The sequence below is a fragment of the Castor canadensis genome, chromosome 7 (genome assembly GCF_047511655.1).
Source record: "Castor canadensis chromosome 7, mCasCan1.hap1v2, whole genome shotgun sequence".
In the NCBI taxonomy this organism is placed as follows: domain Eukaryota; kingdom Metazoa; phylum Chordata; class Mammalia; order Rodentia; family Castoridae; genus Castor; species Castor canadensis.
This window is the reverse complement of record NC_133392.1, coordinates 120131499-120156718: the sequence shown is the minus strand read 5'-3', so window position 1 is coordinate 120156718 and position 25220 is coordinate 120131499. Positions and strand designations below refer to the sequence as shown.

General features: G+C 36.9%; 1 protein-coding gene across 9 annotated transcripts in view; it reads right to left on the bottom strand.

The window, feature by feature from the left end:
- Positions 1-902: 902 nt before the first annotated feature.
- Ift25 (intraflagellar transport 25) overlaps positions 903-25220 on the bottom strand; it is a 25642-nt gene continuing 1324 nt past the window's right edge. For 8 of the 9 annotated variants that reach the window (XM_074080063.1, XM_020160541.2, XM_020160540.2 and 5 more), the window contains exons 2-6: positions 13577-13687; positions 7058-7164; positions 5108-5176; positions 2413-2456; positions 903-1101 (exon numbers count right to left, since the gene is read on the bottom strand). In XM_074080063.1, the coding sequence (XP_073936164.1) occupies positions 988-1101; positions 2413-2456; positions 5108-5176; positions 7058-7164; positions 13577-13674 (432 nt within the window). In that variant the 5' untranslated portion in view covers positions 13675-13687 and the 3' untranslated portion in view covers positions 903-987. The remainder of the gene's footprint in view (positions 1102-2412; positions 2457-5107; positions 5177-7057; positions 7165-13576; positions 13688-25220) is intronic. The other variant, XM_074080064.1, reaches the window with a different exon arrangement.

Here is a 25220-nt window from a genome sequence, read left to right as displayed (position 1 = left end):
AATTAATTTAGACTGATAGACAAACTACTAAATCACTTAGAACAATTATCTTAGCCAGGCGTAGTGGTACACACCTATAATCCCAACACTTGGGAGGCTGAGTGAGGAAGATCATGAATTTGCAGCCAACCTGGGCTATATAGTGAGACCTGTCAAATATAAATGAATAAAAACAAAAAACCAATTATCATTTTCTCTGTGTTTATTTTACCAACTTGTAATAAAGTAGGGGGAGGAGGAAAAGAAAAAAAAAACTTGGGATAAAATTTAGGTTCATGCATTTCTGTGCATTTTCAATATTCTGAAATTGCTTTTTATTTAATTTTGGCTATTTATGCTGCCAAAGTCAAAATTATATCATGAGATGTATTCAGGTAAATCTTATTTCCAACAGTCTGTCCCATTTTGTTCCTTGCCTCCTCAAAATATCAAAATACATAAAATGTCAATAATGGGTGTCTTTGGGAAATAAGATTATCTGTTTCTAACCCTTCTCTGAGGTTTTCAAACCAAACTAGAACAAAATTTAAAAAAAAAAAATTATGACTTGCTTTATAGGGTTAAGCTCAGATTCCTTGGCCTCAATCAAACCTTCCCATAAGTACTTTCTCTTCTCTGAACTCTGACATCATTAACAGTCTATATTGCTCACTTAGCCCTTTGCATCAATCAATCAAAAAATTAAAAACATAATGCACTCAAATCTGATTAGTACTATATTAGATGTTGTGGGGATACAATGGATTATCAGTTAAATTTTCATGTATAATCAGTTCCTTGATTAAGCTACATATTGACATCAAAGTTTCCTCATATCCTCCATGGTGGCCCCATTGCTGACTGATGGAACCAGAATTTCTTTGCCCAAAATATTGAAGAAAATATAATAAATTGAAACAGACTGACACAAATCATTTTAATAAAATATATCAACTTGGTGTTGAAATAAATACATGGTTAAAAAGAAAGAGTATTTTGTGCTGATTACTAAGAAAGACTTGAGACTGCTATTCCTTCCACAGAAATGCTATGCACAGATGCAAAATGATCAAAGGCTGATAGAATAATGAATCTCAAGTAAGTGGCGTAGCCATCCCGTGCCTGTAGGGGAAAGATCAATATGTAGTTAACTGTTAACTACAGAAGAAAAGGTTTGATGAAAAATAATATTCTAAATATATAAGATGTAGTATCCAGAAGGCAGGCCAGACACATGTAAGAGTTGTTTTGGTGTGTATCAGCAGGACATCAGACTTGGTTTTATGAAGAATAGTGAGGGGCTATAAGTCACAACTGTACATTTCTGATCAATTTTTTTAAAATGTCTTTCTAAAGAATGTCTCACGATAAGAGGTTTCCCTTGGTTAGTGATGCCTCTGAATATATTTCTCTGTACATTACATACGTTTACTTTATATAATTTATTTGGAAAGCAATTTGGCTATATATGTAAAAAGCTACAAAAATGTATTCTTATATCCAGTAATTCCATTCCATTATATTTAATAAAATATTTATTTTATGAACAAAAAGTTGAAGGTCATGGTAGCAAGATTATGCATAAAATTGGCTAGAGGCATAGCTCAGATGTAGAGCACCTGCCTCACAAATGCAAAGCACTGAGTTCAAACCCCAGTACCACACAAAAAAAAAATTCATATAGAATCTTTTAAAACACTGATTTCATAGCAGCTCCTAGCAAGATGTGACAAGGTAGACTTAATGGACAAGGTACCATTTTTAACTCTCATTTAGAGAAAACTTAGTTAAACAAGCACTGCCACCTAAAAAAATACACATTCAATCATTTTCCTTTTCTGTGTTTGTCTGGAACCAGGGCATGACAAACTAGCAGGGACAGAGGAACTCCTGATGAAGCAGCAGCTTCTGTCAATGGGCATTCATTCCACTTGACAAGCAAAGCCCAATGGAATGGAATGTTGCCGAATACTGATTCTCTTTCCACTTCATCTCTTTTTGGCTTATTTGTTGCTGATCCTATGCTCTAGTTCCCCTTATCTGAATCTCCCTTGTCCATTCATGCTTAAATTAACACCCAACTTTGACATCTCAACCTTTTTGATTCATATTCTAAAAGGCCTACTGAATCAAACGATAGAAAGCAAAGCAAACAAATACTTCCAAATAAATGTATGAGCAACATACAGCATACAAATAAATGAACTCTGTTTTAGGCTTGAAGTCACCCTCCCTAGGATGGGTAAGAGTTTAATTTACAATATATTTAGCTTATAATGTTATTGAGAATGACCTCTCTTGACTGATTGGGTACAGAACCTACAATACAATAAAGATATTTATTAATTCCAGGACTATGGAGATTGGCTTAAAATCTAAACATATCGTCCTTGCTAAAGATAATGTTTATCTCTACAAAGTGTATTTACTTACCACAACTTCTTCATTTTGAAGCTGCCCCTCTGTGTGTACTAAATCTAAAACATAAATTTGACAGAAAATGAGGAAAGCTATTGAAATTTAGGTTTGGCAAGATATAATTATCTTGTAAACTATACATTAAAATAAATTTAAAGGAATTATCAGTGGTTGAGGTTGAAATTTGATATAGAAATGTTTGGTTTAAATGTACAAGCAGTCGGCTGGGAACATGGTTCAAGTGGCAGAGCATCTGTGTAGCAAGTGTGAGCCCCTCAACACAGTGCCACCAAAAAAAAAGGTTAAAAAACTATCAGCTATAAAATGTCTGTAGTGAGTTTAAGCAAAAGACAATGCAAATGCAAATTTTAGTAAAGTAATATAAAGTAAGAAATTGATAAAATGTGAAAATCCCTCGTATGGATCAAGTCACTAATAGTAATTATGGGCCTGAAAAAGGTGCCATTTTATCATAGACAGGGAACACGAAATACCTAATTGATATATTAGCAGCTATCAACATCATTTCACATTAATTTTATTTGTGTCAAAATAACGCTCATAATTTCAAAGCCACACAGTACTAACGGGGAAATCTCTGGGAAATAAGATTATGTGTAACTTTCTGTTTTCTAACCCTTCTCTGACATAAAGAAAAAGAGTAATCCCCTGCTTTCCCTCAATTTCTTCCAGTCGTGTTCCCTAGCAGTAAATGTTTTTAACTCTTTAAGCTATTTTTATGGAATTATAGTATGCTTATATTTCTTTTCTTTTCTTTTTCTGTAGTACTGGGGCTTGAACTCAGGGTCTATACCTAGAACCACTCCACCAGCCCTTCTTTGTGAAGGTTTTTTTGAGATAGGGTCTCGTGAACTATTTGCCTGGGCTGGTTTTGAACTATGATCCTCCTGATCTCTGCCTCCTGAGTAGCTAGGATTACAGGTGTGAGCCACCAGCGCCCAGCTCCTTTTCTTAGTTATGAGCTTTTAATTGACTTTATATTATACTAGCTGAAAACTTAGATTTCCTTTTTTTTTTCTTAATGAAATAGGGTCCCACTCTATAGCCCAGGCTGGACTGGACCTTTTATGATCCTGCTGCCTCAGTCTCCCACATGCTGGGATTACAGGCACATACCACTGCACCCAGTGAAAATTTAGGTTTCTTAAACCAGTATTGTTTTTCTCCTCCTCTTGCAAATTTTTCTCTCCTCCCATTCTCTCAGTTTTGAAGTCAATACTTGATAGTTACATAATGTCTTTGTAAATGTTATTTACTGCTTTATAGATAATAATAAATTATGGTCACATTTCCTTTCCTATACAATTTCTCTATCAGAAGTTAATAATAACTTCTTTTTCATTTGCTTAGGTTTTATTTTCATTATGGAAAACTAGAACATCTCAAATATACATGAGAGAAAATAACTTCCATATATACCTATCATTTAGATTTCATAATTACTAGTATTTCTGCATGATTGATTTATTTAACATTTGCTAAAATATCTTAAAGTAAGTCAAAGAATATCATGACATTCCACCTCCAAATATTTGATTACCTATTTCTAAGTAATAAGGACTTTCATGTTACCACAATCATGCTAACATTTAAAATAATGGTTTATTACCATATAATCCTAGTTCCTATTCAAATTCCCTCAGTTATCCCCACAAATGTTTTTTTATTGTTGATTTATTCATATCAGAATTAAGTCTCTTTTAGTCTTGAACTACTTTCTCTTTACACACTTTTTTTTAAAGACAGGATCTCAAAACATAGCCTAGGCTATCTGGAACTTATTATATAGCCCAGGCTGACCTTGAATTTGTAATCTTCATGCCTCAGCCTCCCTGTGCTGGGATTACAGGTTTGCACTACCATGCCTGCCCATTTTTTTTAATTGAAGAGACTGTGTCAGTTCTGTAGAATGCTATGTGCTAAATTTTGTCATCTTGATTTCATTCATTTAGATTCTCAATTTTCTGTATTTCTTGTAGATTGGAAATTAAGAGGTATAAGCTTGATCACATTCAGGGGCTGAGCTCTTCATCAACTGGTGACTTTTGACTGTCCTATAACTCATGAATGTACATCATTGAAAACTGTGTTTGCATGGGGTTTATTGATTGAGATGGGGTCTCATGAACTTTTTGCCAGGCTGTGATCCTCCTGATATCTGCCTCCCACGTAGCTAGGATTATAGGTATAAGCCACCGTGCCTGGCCTTTTTATTCTTTTACTATTATTATTTACTATTATTATATATTACTATTATTCTTTTACTATTATTATTTTCATGGTATTTTGGGAAGGAAAGATTATATGAAGGCAGTATGTTTGTGTTTAATTCCATTGATGACAAATAGTACCATTAATCAGGAAGAAAGGAAAAATGAAAACTAATATTTATTGCTTGTTTGTCATATGCCACCTGCTAGCTCACAAAAGTCTTCATTGTAGGTATTATCTCTATTTTTCTGATAAGGATTCTGAAATTCAGAAAAGTGAAGTAACATGTTAATTATCATATAACCAGTGAGTAAAGAAGTCTTAATGCAAACCTGGGTGTCTCTAGGTCCTAACTGCACCACAAAAATCATGAAAGTCACCCTTTATTTGCCAAAAGGCAGCTGGATTGGTCATACAGTCAGAGGACAATCATTTACTCCCTTATGCTCAGAACAATGCTGGCAAAGCAAGCACATACCTTTATCAATCCACTGCTCAAATCCAACTGGTTCTTTAGCTGTGGTCTTTTCAATCCTCAATGTCCGCACTGACATTGTGAATAAACAAAATAAATAAAGTGTTAACTACCTACCTGATTCTATTCTGCTGTCCCTATATTTCTTCTTCCATCTGCCTGAAACTGCCATGCATTGGTGGGATTATACACAGGACGAGCTTCAGGAATATTATATCCTGGAATGACCCACTCTATTTTTCCATAAATTCCTTTGGTAAAAATGCAGTCTTCTGTAATGGTAATCTTACCAATGCTTGTAAGCATACAATACAAATACAAAGCTAGCAAACAGTGCTTTTTGTTTGTTTGTTTGTTTTTTAAGACGTTGTCTCCCTATATAGCCAAGGCTGGCCTCAAACTCAAAATCCTCCTGACTCAGACTTCTGAGCACTGAGATTATAGAGATGCACAACCATGACCAGGTTAGTAGTGGTTTTTCATTTAGTTATCATCCAAAATTTTTTAATATATTTGCAATAATAATAATGCTATTGATAGTCCTGGTCATAAACCTTTATGGAGAACTTGCTATGATTCAGGCAAATTTATTCATTTACTCTTGACTACAATCTTATGAGAAAGATATTATTAACCTACTTTACTGATAAGGACACAGGCTTACAAAAGTTAGGTAAGGTGTCCAGTGAGACACAGTTAGTGAGTGCCAAAACTGGAATTCGCATTGGATGCCCGTCTGGCTCCAGAGCCTCTGTAATTAACGGCAGAGAGACATCAGGCATGCAGTCATCTTCCTTTTGTACTATTTATTTCTCTGTTTCTTTTTCTTTTTTTTATTCATTTATTCATATATGCATATATTGTTTGGGCCATTTCTCCCCTCTGCCCTCTGCCTCCTCCCCTCATCACCTCCCTCTCTACTGTTTCTTACTAGTCCCCACTGCTCCAGATCCTTCTCTGTCCTATTCTGTGCCAGAGGGGCTGACTCTTGGGGATTACATTTACTAGTCTAACTTGTCCAACTCTTTGGAGTTGGTCAGTGGAGACACCAGGAGGAAACTGGAGGGCAGAAGGGAAGTGAGATGACTAGGTTATTTTATCTCCACTCTCTCCCTTCTTCAGTGCCACATCTTTGCTACTGGTTATGTCCCTTCCTGACTACAGCTCCTGCTAGGAGCTGGCATAGGCTCCAGCTCTTGCTGGGTTCTGATAACACTATTTCCTTTTCTTGTTCAGGGCAATAATGGCTTCCTCTGTAGCAAGTTTCTAAGGGCCTCAAAATCCCTTGTATAGTCCCATAGCCCAGTTCATCATTTTTTAAGTAGACTCATCAGTAAAGTCTTTTCATTTGAAACATCTAGGATGTATTCTAATTTTGCCTGATACACTCTGGACTTAAATAGTCAGACAGGAACCAGGCATGGTGGTGCATGTCTATAATTCCAGCACTTGGGAGGCAGAAGCAGGAGGATCACAGCTCAAGGCCAGCCTGGGCTACAGGGCAAGAGCCTGTCTCAGAAAAACTAACAAACAATAAATAAACATAGACAAGATTAGAATGATGTTCCAATGGGAGATTCTACTGAGTCTCCATAAAATGCCATTATCAATAGAAGAATCAAAAGTACTCAAAATGAATAATCAGGGTTATCAGATTTTTGCAAGAATTTGAGAGATCACAGCCTTAAAAAAAAATAAGGATCATTTGCCAGTGACTTTCACCTAGTAAATTGCATGGAAATTATTACATGTGTGGAAGGGTTTCAAATTTGCAGTTTCAGAGAGGCTAACTGTGCTGAAGGCAGTTAACCCTTATTCTTCCCCTCCCATGCCAGCAATAAAACTGATTCCACACTGGAAAGAAAAACTAGCGTTTTGCGAAAAGTTTACATATGTGTCTTCTGCCTATGTACAAATTAAAGGATAATAAAAACTAATGTATGATTTACTTACCTAAGTAACTTTGGATCAAAAGCTTTTCAATCTTTATATGTTTGTGAAAGCAAATAATGAACTCCTGGGGAAACATTCCTGTGGTAGTCCAAAATGTTTCTGGATTCCTATGGTTAATTTTAAAGAAAAAGAAATAGGCAAACATAAAAGTTCAATCATAAAGTTCCAGTGAATAAGCATTAAAAAATAAATGACTACTGGATTCTCGCAATCCCTTTCTAACTGAATTCTGCCACTAATACCTACCCAACTTTAAAGATTTTTTTTTTTTTTAACTACTACCAGATATTCTCTTTTAAAGCACAGGAAGAGAATTGATGTCACTACTTTCTGAAAGCCTTTAGTGATTTCTTATTGCCTATAAATCTCAACTCCTTAGTGAGGCATTTATGACTCAGTACAATCTGGTTTCATCATTAAAGTATATTCTCCCATCACTACATCATCTTCCATCATTGTAATCACAGTGGTCCACTTAAAATTCTGCAAATATATTGTGCAGCTCATGGTTCTCTACCTTAATTAACGAGGTTTTCTTGGCCCGAAAAGCCCTTCTTCCCCTTGCAAAAGTTTGTTCATTTTCGGTCCCATCTCTCCAACCTCAACAAATTGTAATCACTTCCTCTCTCTTGCTCTTTTCTCACTCTCAGCATCCACCCGAACACTGATACTTCTCTTTTGTGTTTTTATAGCTCCTGAAAGACATTAAGCACTCTGAGCCCAGACACTTTCCCTTCCTTATCTTTGCATCCCTAGCAACTATTATAATAGTTGATCCTAGTATGTGAATGGCTTTTTCTGCAAAAAGTTAAAATATGATGTTATTTTGTCTTATATAAACATATGTATATGTGTACATATATACGATATACGTGTGTGTGTATGAAATATTATATAGTATGTATTTTTGTTTGTTTGTTTGTTTTGAGGCAGGGCCTCACTACACAGATCAGGCTGGAATGGAACTTGCTCTGTAGCCCAGGCTAGCCTTGAACTCATAATCCTCCTGCCTCAGCCTCCAGAGTCCTGGGATTATAGATGTACACCCATGCCTGGCTGTATATATGGTATTAACTACAAAAATAATTATTTCTATTTTAACATCATAGGCCTTTTTCTTTCTTTTTTGGCAGTAAAAATATTATACAGTGAAATTAAGTGTATAACTTAGAGGGTTTTGATAAATGTATTTGCTTATGGAACTGATAACCCAGAGTACCAATATCCCAATCAAGATATAGAACACACTGGTGGAGGGCCTCAAGTGGTAGAGCACCTGCATAGCAAACATGAGGCCTTGAGTTCAAATCCCAGTACCACAAAAATGTATGCATATGTGTATTTATATAAAACATCTCCATAACTCCAGAAATTTCCTTTACTTTTTCTCTAGACAATCCCCACATCCCTTAGGAAACTACTGCTTTCATTTCTACACCAAGGACTATGCCACAATATTTTACTCATTCTTCTGATTTTTAAAAATAATTCTGACAATAAAAAAAGAATTAAGGCTGAGTGCTGATGGCTCATGCCTGTAATCCTACCTACTCAAGGAAGCAGAAATCAGGATTGTGGTTTGAAGCCAGCCTGGACAAATAGTTCATGAAACCCTATCTCAAAAAAATCCATCACAAAAAGGCTAGTGGAGTGGCTCAAAGTGTAGGCCCTGAATTTAAGCCCCAGTACTGCAAAAAAAAAAGGAATTAGGTACTGAACCTTGAAAACATGTAAGTGAAAGAAGTCAGTCACAGAGACCTTATGTGTATGATCCCATTTACATGAAATGTCTGACTAGGTAAAACCTATAAAGAAATAGAATGTATATTAATGGTTGCCTAGAGCTAGTGGGGATGGATGAATACAGGGTGACTGCTAATGGATGCAGGATTTCTTTTGGAGGTGATGAAAATGTTGTATTGTTGATTATAGAGATGGCTGTATCACTTTGAATATGCTGAAAGCATTGAACTGCATACTCATGGGTATGAAAATGGGCAAATTGTTCAGTTTGTGTCAATAAAGGTATTATTTTTTAAAAAGGCCAGGTCTCCTAACTCACAATTCTGTTTTTTAACTACCATGTATCATATTTCATAATTCCCTTTTATTTATATATAGTTTTAATTTTATTTAGTTAAATAAATTAAATGAGCCCTGTATGGTGGGGCATATCTATAAGGCCAACACTTGGGAGGCAGAGGCAGTAGGATCATGAGTTGGAGGCTTGCCTCGGCTAGCCTCAGCTAGACTCTGTCTCAAAAAAAACCTAAAATAACAAATGAATAATAAATGAGTTTAATTGCCCTATGTTTTTCCTTGAGTACTTTCAATAAACATGACCAATACGTTGAGTATGATGTAGAGATGCCCTTGGATTTTAAAATGACATGTAACTGCATCTTCATAATTTGCTATAAGGAAATTGTCAAAGCAGTAGTTTTCTTTTAATTAAGGATTCAGAACTAACAACTCCTAAAAATCTCCTAAGATTTTTTCTCAACTCTGATGAGGGCAGAACAGATGATGTGGTCCCTATTTTTCAGGGCAGAACAGATAATATGGTCCCTATTTTTTAGATTGGAAACTGAGGGTCAAAAGGTAACATACATACAATGTTTTTTTTGTTGTTGTTGTTTTGACAAGACTGGGGTTTGAACTCAGGGCTTCAAACTTTCAAAGCAGGCACTCTATTGCCTGAGCCACACCTTCAATCCATTTTGCTCTGGTTATTTTGGAGATGGGGGTCTCATAAACTATTTGCAAGGCTGGCCTCAAATCTTGATCCTCCCAAGCATAGCTTCCCAAGTAGCTAGAATTACAGGCATGAGCCACTGGTGCCTGGCAGTACATATAATCTTATAACACATATAGTTCACTTCCACAGGAATGTTAACTGTAAATCTATTACTATGCAAAAAAAAAAAAAAGGAGCATCTTGCCAAGCACTGGTGGCTCATGCCTGTAATTCTAGCTACTAGGGAGGCAGAGATCAGGAAGATAGCAGTTTGAGGCAAGCCTGGGCAAATAGTTCTTAGAAAATGCTAAACACAAAAAAGGGCTGGCAAAGTGGCTCAAATGGTATAATGACTGTCTAGCAAGCTTTAGGCCCTGAGTTCAAACCTCAACACCTCCCCCTCTCCCCCAAAAAAGCTTTCTCACTTTACTTCTCTCTTCCTTTCTTTCCCTCTGTTCCTAAGGAAACTGAAAGTTTGCTGCAGGACCATAATACCTCACTATTCAGAAAGGGTAAATGTATAACACTGTTTTCTCCAAACAACCCTATGATTGCTTCCAAATAGATAAACTGATTTGTGAACAGAAAATAATTTAAACATCAGCTATATAAAGTCTACTGTATTTTCTGGAAACACAATACAGATTAAAAGTCTGTCAATTTTTTTTAATTTGTATTTTTTTGGGGAGGGTAGTATTAGGCATTGAACTCAGGGCTTCCTGCTTGCTAGGCAGGCACTCTACCACTTAAGCCAAACCCCAGCCCTTCCCTTGAGCAAGTCATTTTATAGTTGGTCATCTCTCTCTCTCTCTCTTTCTTTCTCTCTCCCCTTTCCTTTGTTTTTTTCCTCCCTCCCTTCCTTCCTCCCTCTACCCCTTCCTTCTTTTCTTTCCTCCATCCCTTCCTCCCTCCTTCTCACTCCCCTTTCTGTTTTTGAGACAGGGTCTCTCTATGAACCCCAGGCCAGCCTAGAACTTGCTGTATATCACAGGCTGGCCTCACACATCCAATCCTCCTGCCTCTGCCTACCAAGTGCTAGGAGTATAGGCTCATGCCACCACAACAAATTTCTCATTTTTACAATGGGATTAAAAATACGATTTTGAACTTATTTCCCAATCAAATGACAGAGTATCTATGAACTTTTAAAGACCTATGCAAATGTATAGTAATATATACACATTCATGTATGTATGTTTATATATGTATATGTATATAAATATACATTCTGATACTTTTCAATATTAGCCAAGTTTAATACTTGATCCTAATTCAACAAACTAGTCAACAGTTTAAGACTTTGTAGACTCAAAGATGAACAAGATATAGACTTTAAGTCCTAGGAATTCACAGTTGAGAGAGGAATCAAATATTTAAAAATAAAAAACTAAATAATAAAGAAGTAAGAGCTAGGTACAGTGACTCATGCTTGTAATCCTAGCTACTCAGGAGACAGTGATTAGGAAGATCGAGGTTCAAAGCCAGCCTGGGCAAATAATTTTCCAGACCCTATCTCAAAAAAACCCTTTATATAAAAGGGCTGGTGGAGTGGCTCAAGGTGTAGGCCCTGAGTCCCAACCCCAGTACTGAAAAAATAAAAAAGTGAGATGGTATGGATTTATACCAAATGCTATTGGAACCTAGCAAAGAGATAAACTAATCCTACCAAGAGGAAAGGAGCAGATTTTAGAAAGAAGATAGCAACTAACCTTGAAGAAAGAGGTCAAGGCTCTGCCTTCACTAACTTTACAGTATTTAGCATATTTAGTCCACTCTTACCACAAGTCTAAAATAAAGGGGTTAGAGAAGATGAACTCATAAATTCTGCCAGCTCTAAAATTATGTGATTGAGTCAAACTCTGGTCATTGTACACAGGTACCAAGAAAGAGAACTCAAGAGAGGAAGAAAACAAGTCAGAACTATTAAAAAAGTTCTCCCATTAGCCACTTTTTCTTGGAATTAAAAGTCTGAGAATTATTTATCTCTATCTAGAAAAACCTATAGCCCTGTGAGTGGAAATTGGATGATATCAAGAAGATGAGAAGCAAACAATGCAGGAGGATAGCAGGAAGTGAAGCAATCAGTTCAGAAAAGATGTTACATAGACCACAAGGAAATAGGCAGTAGATAGGAAGCTATCCTGTTTATATTCCTAATTCCAAGAAAAATCTGTACTACAATCAAAACCATACTTTAAAATTTATGCTTCCAAGAGAAATGACCCAAACATTGTATGCACATATGAATAAAAGAAAAGAAAGTCATTAGAAAGAAAATAATAAATAAAATAAAATTTATGCTTCCAAAAAATGAAGTTGTTGTCATTTGGGTTTTTGCCCTGGTGAATTGAAAGAAAAGAAAAAAAGAAAAGAAACTTGTTGGGGAGCCAGGTGTGGTGGTTCATGCATATAATCAGAGGAGGAAACAGGAGGATTGTGGTTCAAGGGCAACCCAGGCCAAAGGGGGGAAAAATCAGTAAGACCCTGTCTCAAAAATAAGCTGGGTGTGCTAGAGATGTAGCTCAGTAGAAAAGCATTTGTTTAGAGAGCACAACATTATAGATCCAATCCCCAGCCCCATAAAAACAAAAACAAAAATAAAAATAGTCAGGTGTGGTGAATACCTATTAATCTGAACCATGCAGGAGTTGAGAGTAGAGTGATGGTCAGAGGCTGGCCCTGGCAGAAATGTTAGACCCTATCTCAAACAGTAAAAAGTAAAAAGGGCTGGGGTTGACTCAAATGGTAGAGTCAAAAAACAAGCTATTGGACTTCGATGATTTTTCTAGTTTCATAATTTCATGATTTCTAATAAATTATCTATATAGATACACTTATATACCTCCCATAATTTTTACTTATTTAATAGCTACTGTTTATAATTACCTGACAAATAAAATGTAAATGTATCCTCCCCCCACTCAAAAAAAAAAAGGAACCTCTTTGCTCCCAACTCCTCTGTCAGGGGGTGCTCCTTTCTCCCTGCTTTACTAAATCAACCTTTGCTAATCTTCAAAAGCAAAGAAAAAGGAAGAAAGAAAGGAAGGAAGGGAGGAAGGGAGGGAGGGAGAAAGCTAGGGAGAGAGAGAAGAAGGAATTAAAAATAATAAGAAAAAAAGCTATTAGAAAGCCAGGTATGGTGGTACATGCTTGTAAATCCTAGCACTTGGGAGGCTGAGGCAGAAGGATTCTGAGTACAACACCAGTCTGGGTTATAAAGTGAGACCCTGTCTCAAAAAAACAGGGTTGGGGATGTAGGTCAGTGGCACAGCACTTGCCTAGTATGCACAAGGCATTGGTTTCCATCCCCGGCTCCACCAAAACCAAAAACAAATAACCGTACCAAAACCCAAATAACAAAGCAAGACAAAATAAAACATCAAACAAACAAAACCAGGGGAAAAAAACCCCTAAAAGAAAACTTTATTGGCTCGAGGGTCTAGCTTGATGGCAGAACACTTGCCTGGCATGTGTGAGGCCCTGGGTTTGGTTCCCACCACTGCAGTCATAATAAAAGTAATAATGAAAAACTTTAAACTTATTTGTATAAAGAGGTCAATTTAGGAATTATAGAGAAAAAGATCAAAAACTTCAAAATATTCACAACTGAATTAGTTACAGCAATGACACCAAAGGTAGATACTGTCAAGATATAATCTAGTTCACCCAACATTTATTAAACTATGCTAAACAGTACCAGTTGTAAAACTCAGAGTCCAGTACTCAAGGGGTTTGATGACCTAATATCAAGACTTGAAATAAGACAGTAAAGTAACTCTTACCCATCAATGATATTTTCAGGTGGGTGTTTTTCATCACTTGATGTGGCTAAAATCACTTCAGCGCCTTCAGAGCTCAAACAGAGATCAATTTTTCTCATCTTAGTGTTTAGCCTGCAAATAAAAAAAAACAAAGCAATAAGATAAAAAGTAAATTCTCCATTTTCTAAACTGTACCTGAGAAAAGGAAAGCCTGTTGCCTAGCAGTTTAACAACCAAGCTATTCAACAAGTGGGAGGGACCCTAACATGTTTATGTAGATAAGTAAACTTCTGACCTCTCCCAGGATAATCTGTAAAACATGACTATTTTCCACCTCTCTGCTCCACAGAAATAAGTCTTTGAATACTTGGATCCTTTTGTTGCTTCTAAAATTAAAAGGCCTTGTAACTATGTGGAAATAGTTAATAAGCTAGGGTGACACAAATCATAGAATACTTTAAAAAATTGTTTATACCTGCATTTCTGAAAATAAAAAAAATCTGGATTAAAAAAACAGACATTTTATGACTGTTTACCCATGTACTTGTCAATTAAAGTGTTTTTTTTTTTTTTTTTTGAGACAGGGTTTCCAAACTCATTATCCTCCTGCCTCCACCTCCAGTTTCCAAGTGCTAGAATTACAGGTATGTCCCAACCACATCAGCTTTATTTATATCTTAAGAGACATATTATCATTGGTTGTGGGTTTGCTTTTTTTTTTCAGGGTCTTTACCTTGAACCACTCCACCAGCCCTGTTTTTGTGAAGGGTTTTTCAAGATTGGATCTGTCAAACTATTTGCCTGGGCTGCTTTCGAACTGCAATCCTCCTGATCTCTGTCTCCTGAGCAGCTAAGATTACAGACGTGAACCTCCAGTGCCTGGCATTGGTTGTGTTTTTGAGATGGGGTCTGTTCTCAAGAACTCCTGGGCTCAAGTGATCCCCCTCGTTTAGCCTCTCCAATAGGTGGAACCTATACCCAACTATCATCATATTTTTTGAGCAGGAATGTGAAACAAGAAAGAAGATAACCTTTTATTTATTTGAAAATCCCAAGTTAGTCACTTGGGCTAGGGAATTATACATATTTCTGTTGTTGTTTTACATTTTATTAAGAAGGATTCTGAAAAATGTAGTTAGTTCTACTTGGAGTCTGGAAGGTACACCAGAGGAGAAAAGATTCTATCAGTTTTATCAACATCCATTTACTTGATCTGATGGTGATATAGACGCAAAGTGACCAGAAAGCTTATCAAAGGACTAAGAGTATTCAGAAGAGAGGAAGGCTTCTCATATTATGTAATACCTTTCATATTCTGATTCCAAGTTTAGCCTTTTTAAAAAATGAAACTATTTCAAATAAATAAAAAACCAGAGAGAATATTACACATTAAACAACTTTGTACTATTGCCAAGACTTAATGCTAACGTTTTGACATATTTATTTCAGGTTTTTCTTTTTGAGAAAAAACTTGGCCCCTCAAAGACCCTATCCATATCCTTCCTTGCCCAGAGGCAACAGTTATTTTGAAGCTGATGAATACTCCTCCTGAGTGTATATCTGTACTTTAACATATATGGGTCCATAAATAACATGTACTGTTCTTTTAAAATTTGAGTTGGGCATGGTGGCTTACATCTATTATCCCAGCTAGCTACTCAGGAGACTGAGACCTCCTGGGCCTCCAAAATAAATATAACTAAATAAACAAACAAATAAATAGATAAATGGGCTGGGGATGTAGCTCAGTGCTATGAGTGCTTGCCTAGCTTGCATGAAGCCCTGGGTTCAATTCCCAGTCTGGGGAAGTGGGAAAAGGGAAAAGCTTAGCATCTCTGCCTTCATTTTGCATTTGTCTTTGCTCTAAGCCATTCTCTCTGCAGTCACTTTGGGTTTTGTTGTTTTTAATGGCATAAGATTTGATCTCTGCACTCATTCACCTTGGACTCCAGGAAGGACAGGACTTATCAATACAGCTTTATGAGAAGGGACCCTAAAGAAGAGTAGTGTCTCCTCAGGACAAACCACCTGCTAGTAACAAAGACCCTGGATAAGAACTTCTTCTCAAACTGCTCCCAAACAAGGACTGAGATAATGACCAACCAGGCCACATCTGTGAGGGGGCCTATTTAACTATGCATACCTTTTGCCCCTGCCCAACTTCATCTATTTAAAGCTAAAGCTCCTGTAGGTACCCTGAAGATGGTTCAAGACAGGCTGACATGCTTACTTTGCCTCTTCCTACATCATGTCCAGGCCTTGTAATAAATCTCCTTTCTGTAACCTTCACCATGAATCTTTATTTGGCATATAGGGGTAAGCAACTGGGCCTGGGGTCCAAAACTCTGGTTTCACCTTCATTCTGCATACATACTTTTTCATGCACTGTGTTTTCAAGATTTTATCATGTTGTGCATATATACATATATATGTGTGTGTATATATATATACATATATAATATATATACAATTTATTTTAATTGCTTTGCGGTATGTCTCCGTTCCCCTATTGATGGTCATTTAGATCTTTTCCAATTTTTTTGCTATCAGAAACAAATTGCAAGATATATTTTTGTTTACACATGAAAGTGGGTCTTTATGATAAAAAAAAACTCTAGATGAAAACAAAATTGCAGAAACAGACCTTGCATACCTTCAAGTCACTAACTGGTCAATTTGCCCTATAAATTATAAAAAATTACATTATTATTAGCAGTGTATGAGACTTTCTGCTTCTTCATATTCTCAAAAATTTGGTATTGTTAAACATTTACCTTTAGTCAATCTTGTGGTATGAAATGGTATCTCAATGAGGTTTAATCTGAATTTCCATAATTGTTAGTGAACTTGGATACCATTTCACACGGTTATTGACCATTCATAGTCCATTCGGCCCTCGTATTATCTGTTTTTTATCCTTTACCCATTTTTTTATTGGGTTGTTTTATTATTTTTTGTCCTTTTCTTGATTTGTAGGAATTTTTAAAATAAAATATCCTAGATAGAAATCCTTTGTTATAAACGTTGAAAATGTTTTCTCCGTGAGTTCATTTTTATTTATTTATTTTAAGATCAGGTCTTGCTATACAGCCCAGAATGGCCTCAAAGTCATATTTCGCCTACCTCAGCCTATAGGTGTGCACCACTGTTAGGTAGCAGTTAGCCATAAGTGATGGGGATATGCAAAGAAAACCTAAAATAGAGGATTCTTCAAGGTCTGATTTTCTGGTAACATCACCATGCCAGGTCTATAGATTGTTTTTTATTTGTTTTTGTAGTGAATTTCCTACCCTCCTTTACTTTTTTGCTATTTAACTATAACACACATACAGTAAAGGTACAAATCATTAAGCATATAGCTCAAAAAATTTTCACAAAGTAAACACGTACAACACTTGAGAAGCCTTTTCCATCCCTTTCTCAATTACCACTCCAGCCCCCTTCCCACAAGTAACATGGGCTTTATTTCTAACACTGTAGATTAATTTTTACTGAACTTTATATACATGGAACACAGTTCATGCTTATTTGTATCTGACTTCTTTCCTTCATCATTATATTTGTGGAATCTGTCAATGTCGTAAGTAGCTGAGTTCAAGTACAACTAGGTATAGCTGCAACACAATTCCCAGGCAGTAAGTTCAAAGAAACAAGACCCTGTGGAGTACACAGGAAATCATGTAAGCCAAAAGGCTAAGAAATTTTTCTTTGGTCATGGGTACTTAAGACACCAAAGCCAGATGAAGGAAGAAATTGATCTCACTAATCAGTTTTCTAATTTCAGAGGAAAATTGAAACTATTTAAAACTGCAACATGGTCTAACCTCAGCATATTCCTAGTTAGGAATTGATTTGCCTCTCATCCTAGCTACCAAAGGAAAGGATGTGTTCTTCCCAAAGGGCATAATTATCTTATTTCATTCTGTTTGCTCTTTTAAGGACTGGAGGCATGGCTCAAGTGGTAACAGCTATAAAGAGCAGCCTTGCAAACATGAAGCCCTGAGTTCAAACTCCAGTACTGCCCAATTAAAAAAAAAAAAGGACCAGTGAACCCAAAGATGGGTCAGAGGCTGGGGATAGTTCAAAGTTAGACCACTTGTGTAGCATCTGCAAGGCCCTGGGTTGGATCCGAAACACCGGGGGTAAAAAAAGTGAACAGAGTATTAGATACCTGAGAAAATATCAAACTAGTCTGAAATATATGTAATTGGAGCCTCAGAAGAAGAGAGCAAATACAAGAAAATTATGAAGATATGGTTGAAATTTTCCCAAAACCTAAGATATAAATCCATAGGTCCAAGAAGCTCAGTGAACTCTAAGTTGAATAAATGCAAAGAAGATTCCACCATGCACAACTTAGCTGATTACTGAAAATTAAAGAGAAGAAATTAAAAGCTGTCAGAGGGGATGGAGGTGTGGCTCAAGCAGTACAGTGACTGCCTTGCAAGTGCAAAACTCTGAGTTCAAACCCCAGCATGCCAAAAATATTTTTTTTTTTAAAATGCTGTCAGCGCACCAGGCACTGGTGGCTCACACCTGTAATCCTAGCTACCCAGGAGGCAGAGATCAGGAGGATCGAGATTCAAAGCCAGCTTGGACAAACAGTTCATGAGACCCTATTTCAGAAAGCCCATCACAAAAAAGCGTTGGTGGAATGGCTCAAGGTGTAGGCCCTGAGTCCAAACCACAGCACTATAGAAAAAAAAAAAAAAAAGCTGTTGAGCAAAAAAACATTATATGTAGGAGAACAATAGTAACAATCAACAATGACTTCTCAACAGAAATATTCTGAAGGCAAATTCAAGACATTTCTAAAAAAACAGAAGCTGAGTATTTGTTACCATTTGACCAACACTGTAAGATTAAGTCATGAGCCAGTGGCTCATGCCTATAATACTAGGTACCTGAGAGGCTGAGATCAGGAGGACTGTGGTTTGAGAACAGCCCAGGCAAACAGTTCATGGACCCCATCTCTGAAATAATCAGAGCAAAATGGAATAGAGGCATGGCTCAAGCAGTAGAGCACCTGCTTTACAAGCACCAAGTCCTGAGTTCAAACCCCAGTGCCACCAAAAAATTTTAAAAAATAAAAAAAGAAAGATTAAAGGAAGTTCTTTAGATTGAAGGTAACCGTTTCCTGGTTAAAAACTGGATCTTTAGGAAAGAATGAAAAACATTGGAAACGGTAGGTATATTGTTAACACAGAAGAATATTTTTTAAATTTCCATAAAAGAAAGTGTGGAGTGTGGCTTAGTGATAGACTGCTTATGTAGCATGCATGATACCCTAGGTTTGATCCCCAGCAATCTTGCCCCATCAAAAAATGTCTCTTGACTGGTCTAAAGAAAAAAAAAATAGCAATAAATGATAGGAATTTAACGTGTGCAGGAAAAAAGGAATAAAAATATAATAAAATATAAAGTAAAAATATAATAAAATATAAGAAGAAAGGCAAGTGAACTGTACTTAGAGTATTTTAGAAAAATTCTTACACTGAACATGAGCTGTACAATGTTAATTCAAGAAAGACTAGGATGTTAAGGATGCATTTTGGTCATAATCCTAGGATTAAGATAAACTAACCACTAAAAATAAGTAAATAAATAGCTGGTGCAGTAGCTCATGCTTGTAATCCTAGCTACTCAGGAGGCTGAGGGATCAGGAAGACCGTAGTTCAAGGCCAGCTCAGGCAAACAGTTATTGAGACCCCATCTCAACTCATAAAAATCTGGGCATTGTGATGTGCACTTGTCATCACAGATACATAGGAAACATAAATGGGAGGATTACAGTCCAGGCCAGATCAGGCATAAATTTGAGACTGTATTGGAATAACTAAAACAAAAAAGATTGGTGGCATGGCTCAAGGGGTAGAGTGCCTACCAAGCAAGCACAAGACCTTGAGTTTGAATCCCAGTGCCACCTACATGAATAAACAAACAAACATAAATAAATAAATCAGACACAGGAAGAAGGCTATTATGTTTTGGATATAGTTTGTTTTCCCAAATATTCATGTCCTGGAAGCTTGGTCTTCAATATAACTATACTGAAAGGCAGTAGGACCTTTAAGAGGTAGAGACTAGTGGGAGACAACTGGTTTCATAAGTGTCCTAGTAAAGGGGTTAATGCTAGTTTTATAGAATAGGTTGGGTCTCACCGGAGTGGATTAGCCTCTGTAAAATCAGCTTGTCATAGAAGAATAGCCCTGGTCCGTCCCTGCCCTCTTGCTTCCTCTCTTGCCATGTGATGTCTTCCCCTACATGCCTAAGGCCCTCACCTGAGCTAAGCAGATGCTGGTGTCATGCTCTTGCTTCTCCAGAACTGTGCACTGAATAAGCCTCTTTTCTTTACCAATTACCTAGCTTCAGGAATTTTGGTATAAAGACACAAAATGGACTAAGATAAAGGCCAACGGAGGAGGAAAAAATGCAATACCCTAAAAAATACTTGAATAAGTTGAAAGAAAGCAGAAAAGGAGGAACAAAAGAATAAAAACAAATAGGAAGGTGAGCGCTGGTGGCTCACACCTATAATCCTAGCTACTCAGGAGGCAGAGATCAGGAGGATCGCAGTTTGAAGCCAGCCCAGGCAAACAGTTTGCAAGACCCTATCTTAAAAAAAAAAAAAAAAAAATCACAATAAAGCGCTGATGGAGTGGCTCAAGGTGTAGACCCTGAGTTCAAGTCCCAGTACCGCAAAAACAAAAAAAGCATGACACCCTGAGTAGTACCAAAACAACAACAGAAAGATTTAAATAAAATACATCAATTTCCATTAAATGTTAATAAACTAAGAACTAGATTATTAAACTGAAAAAAAAAAAACCCAAGCAAATACTGTTTTCAAGAGGCACATTCTAAAGACAAACTAAAAACAAAATGATAGAATAAGGTGTAAGTTTTAATATTTGACAAGGTAAATTCCTCTACTTAATTTTCAAAATTGGTTTGACACTATATATTGTACTTTGATCATTAGAAACAATTTTGTTAAGGTACCTTAAAGAGAAAAAACCTATTTGAAATTTGGTTGCAATTCAATTAAATTTATAGATTAATTTTGAGAGAATGATATATTTATGATAATGAGTGTCATGGAGCTAGCATATCTCTTCATTTATTTAGGACTTCTTTTAAGTCCTTAAGTTGTTTTACAGTTTTCCCCAAACATATCTTGACTTCCTTTCTTAGATTTACTTTTAGACACTTTATACTTTCTATAGCTACTGTAAATGGGATCCTTTTTAAAATAATATTTGAAACCCTTGTTCTTGACCACATAAGGAATATTATCAACATTTCACCATTAAATGTCATGTTCACTGATGCTTTTGTTAGCTATTAACTCACTAAATTATAAGAATTCCCTTCTTTCTGGTTTATTAGGCTTTTTCCTTTTCAACACAAATGAGCATTGAGTTTTACCAAATACTCTTATCTATTAAGATGATCATATGGAACACATTTTAAAAAACTGCAAGACGGCAGGTGGAGTGGCTCAAGAGGAAAAGCACCTGCCTAGCAAATATGAGGCCCTGAGTTCAAATCCTAGTACCTCAAAAAACAACAACAACAAAAAAGAAAACACTGCAAGAAAGATAAAACAGAGGAGGAAAGGGGAAGGAGGGATAAGAAGGAACAATAGATGAAGTGAATATGATCAAAGTATACTATATACCTGTATGAAAATATCACAATGAAACCGTCTACATTATAAAATTAATTTGCACTAACAAAAATGTGGGGAGCTGGCACCAGTGGCTCACACCTGTAATCCTAGCTACTAGGGAGGCAGAGATCAGGAAGCTCGAGGTTCAAACACAGTTCAGGCAAATAGTTCTCAAACCCTGTCTTGAAAATACCCAATATATACCAGGGTCTGTGGTGTAGTTCAAGTGCTAGAGTGCCTGCTTAGCAAGCATGAGGCCTTGAGTTCAAACCTCAGTACTGCCAAAAAAAAAAAAAATGTGGGGAAAAGATGATCATATGGATCTACAGGTTGTTAATGTGCTCAAATATTTTCTAATTTTTTTGTTTTTTGCAGTACTGGGGTTTGAACTCAGGGCCTACACCTTGAGCCACTCCACCAGCCCTTTTGGTGATGGGTTTCTTTTGAGATAGGGTCTCATGAACTATTTGCCCAGGCTGGCTTTGAACTGCAATCCTCCTTCTCTCTGCCTCCTGAGTAGCTAGCATGTGATCAATTAAATAAAGATTTTCTAATATTATAGCATTCCCAATTCCTGGCACAAACTCTATTTACATGTCCAAGGTATATTATTATTTTTATCCACAATTAATTAGTTTACTAATATTACATTTAGAAGTTTGGCAAACATATTGCTAAGCGCAATTGGCCTGTAATTTTCCTTTGTTATTTAGTTCATGTCCTGGCTTCGGAATCAAGATTATATTTCAAACATAAAGAAGCTGGAGAGCTTGCCCTCTCCAGTTGTTGGAACAATTTGTATAGCAGGGGTTACGTGATCCCGTATACATGGTGAAGTGATAGTAGGGAGGTTTTTTCCTTTTTTTTTTGAGACAGGGTCTCACTACAAGCTGGCTTCAAACTGGAAATTCTCCTGTCTCAGCCTCCCACATGCTGAAATCAACACATACATCACCATACCTGGCTGCAGATTTTTTATTTTTACCACTTGAGCCACTCCGCCAGCCCTGTTTTGTGTTGGGTATTTTTGAGAGAGAGTCTCCAGAACTATTTGCCTCGACTGGCTTCCAAGAGTGATCCTCCTGATCTCTGCCTCCTGAGTAGCTAGGATTACAGGTGTGAGCCACCGGTGCCTGGCTTCTTACCACAGCTTTTAATACTACTAATGTCAAAGAACTGGAATTAGATGAACATTGTAAACCCTTAGCTTGAAGAGGAAAAAGATGGAACATTCTTGTAAATATAGATTGATGAATTTGAAATGTTAATTCTCAACAAAATTCTAGAATTGTTAAATTTCATTATTAAAATTATGGTCGTACAAATGTAGATAAGAAGTAGTAAAATTGTAAGTAATGGTAACACTAATTTGGAATTTATATCAAAAGTATCTTTTTTTGTTTGATGGGAGTTTTTACCATCTAGGGACATGCTCTGAACATTTTAACAAAGTTTTTCAAGAAATGTGGAGTGGATGACAGAAGTACTTTAGGTATTTTTTACTTTCTAAATAACTATACTCAAAGGATGATGATTAATGGAACAAAATCAACCTGTTGATGACTTCTGTCTCTTTTTGGTGGACTGACGTTGAACTCAGGGCTTTGGCACTTGCAAAGGAGGCACTCTACTGCCTGAGCCACACCTCCAATCTATTTTGCTCTGGTTATACTGGAGATGCAGCCTTGAAAACTTTTTTGCTTGGGCTGGCTTCAAACCTTAGCCTCCCAAGTAGCTAGGATTACAGGGACGAGCCATCAGTGCCCTGCTTTATTCAACATTCTTAAGATTTATTTTTAGTTTTTGTGGTGCTAGGGATTGAACCCAGGGCCTCAGAAATGCTAGGCACACACTCTACCACTGAGATATACCCCCAGTCCTATCCAACATTTATGTTAATTAAGGGTACAAGAAGTGTACTTATAAATTTTGCACACAATACAAAGTTTAGATATCAACTAATATGCTAGATGACAGAATTGGCCCTCAAAAAGAAAGAATGCGGGCTGTGGGTGTAGTTCAGTTGTAGAGCATGTGCTTAGTATGCACAAAGTCATGGGTTAAATCCCTAACACCCAAAAAAAAAAAAAAGGAAAAGTGAGCAAGTTAGAAGGATGAATTGTAATGAATAAGATACAAGACACACAGCATAGCCCTGGGTTTGATCTGTAGTAACATACGTACATACAGTTAAGTACTACATTCCAACAAAATTTTTGAACCAACTAAGGACCTTTTGAACTAAGGGCCAGGCGGGAAACTCTTAATGCAAAAATGAATACAACCTGTGACTGAGGCTTACTTAACTCTTGTCTTCAAACTGAGTCAAGGATAATGGACAAACATGCAACAACATAATACACTGTGTACTAACAATGTGAACCACGTTCAGAATACTGTCTTCAGCTCTGGGTAGTACGTTTTAACAAGGACATTGTGATATTTGATATTGTTCAAGGGAGAGAAAAAAGTCCGTAACAGGGGCTGGCACTAAGTGGTTGAATTTAGTATGTGTGAGGTCTTGGGTTTCTCAGCATCAAAAAAAAAAAAAACAAAAAAGTTCATGTGGAGAAAGTTGAAAGAATAGAGGATGAATTGTTTCAAAAAGAGATAATTGGGCAGGAGAAAAGTGACTACAACTTTTAATGTAAGTAGTGCTCACCAATGGAAAAGGGGTTAGAATTTTTCTGCGATAGCTCCAAGAGGCTGAACTGGACTCAACAAACATCAGTCTTAAATAGGGGAACATCACAGACATAAGACCTTTCCAGAAAAGTAAAGATTTAAAATCTTTTGCATCCCTGAAAGTGTCCAACAGTAGGTGGATAATCTAGAGAGAACACCAAAGAAAGGATTCCTGCATTAGAAGTTCTTTTAGAGCCAGGTGTCTGTAATCCCAGCTACTCATGAGGCAGAGATCAGGAGGATCACATTTCAAAGCCAGCCCCAGCAAAGTCTGCAAGACCCTATGGAGAAAAAAAATCCTTCACATAAAAGGGCTGGGAGAGTGGCTCAAACCGTTGAGTTCAAACCCCAGTGCCACCAAAAAAAAAAAAAAAAAAAAAAAAAAAAAAATCCTTTTAGGCTAGGTCTAATTCTAGCAAACATAGATTGGGAATAGGTAATGAAGGATCTTAAAATCTAGGTTAAAGCTGACAGCAGGAGTGAAATTAAAAAATAAAAAAAGTCAGTGGGCTTTTCCTTCAATTGGGCTGGGGGCAAGTTTGCTCCCAAGGGGATAAAGCCTTGGCAGTTGTCCAATTGGAGAGGAACTTGTAAATATACCACAATTCACAGGACAGCCTCCTCTCTTACAGAAGAGTGTAAATAGTGTAAAGATGGAAAAAACCCTGCAGCAATTTGAGAGCAATTTATTTGGGGCTGGAGATTCTGTAAGAGAATTTGTATTTTTAAAAAAATACTTATTTTCTATTTAGTGGTTGTGAACTCAGTGCTTCACACTTGCAAAGCAGGAGCTCTACCACTTGGACCACACCTTCAGTCCATTTTGCTGTGGTTATTTTGGGGATGGATTTGCTCTCTCAAATCATTTGCCTGGGTTGTCCTGGAAACTCGATCCTTCAGATCTCAGCCTCCCCAGTAGCTAGGATAACAGGTGTGAGTGAGCCACTGGCATGGGCTTTTTGCTCTTTTTTCTTGAGTAAGAAGGTGCTCATTGAGGGGTGGCAGTCGCTGCTCTTGATGTTGAAAACAATGCCCCACACACTCACGCCACGGGAGGGGTCAGTGGGATAACTAAAAAGGACTCTGTTTTCTTTAAAGTTCTTTTGTTGCCATTACTGAGAAAGAGGCAAATCAACCCTGGAATAACTCAGCAGACATGTTTTCACAGCGCCGAAGTGAAGGTTTGGAGTGAGTTTAACTCCCCATCTGAGATACCTCGCTCTAAACGAACATGCATCCATTCAGGGCCTCTGTTTACCAAAAGTGGCACACTCTACGATGCCATCCTTTCCAACTTTTACAATCGCT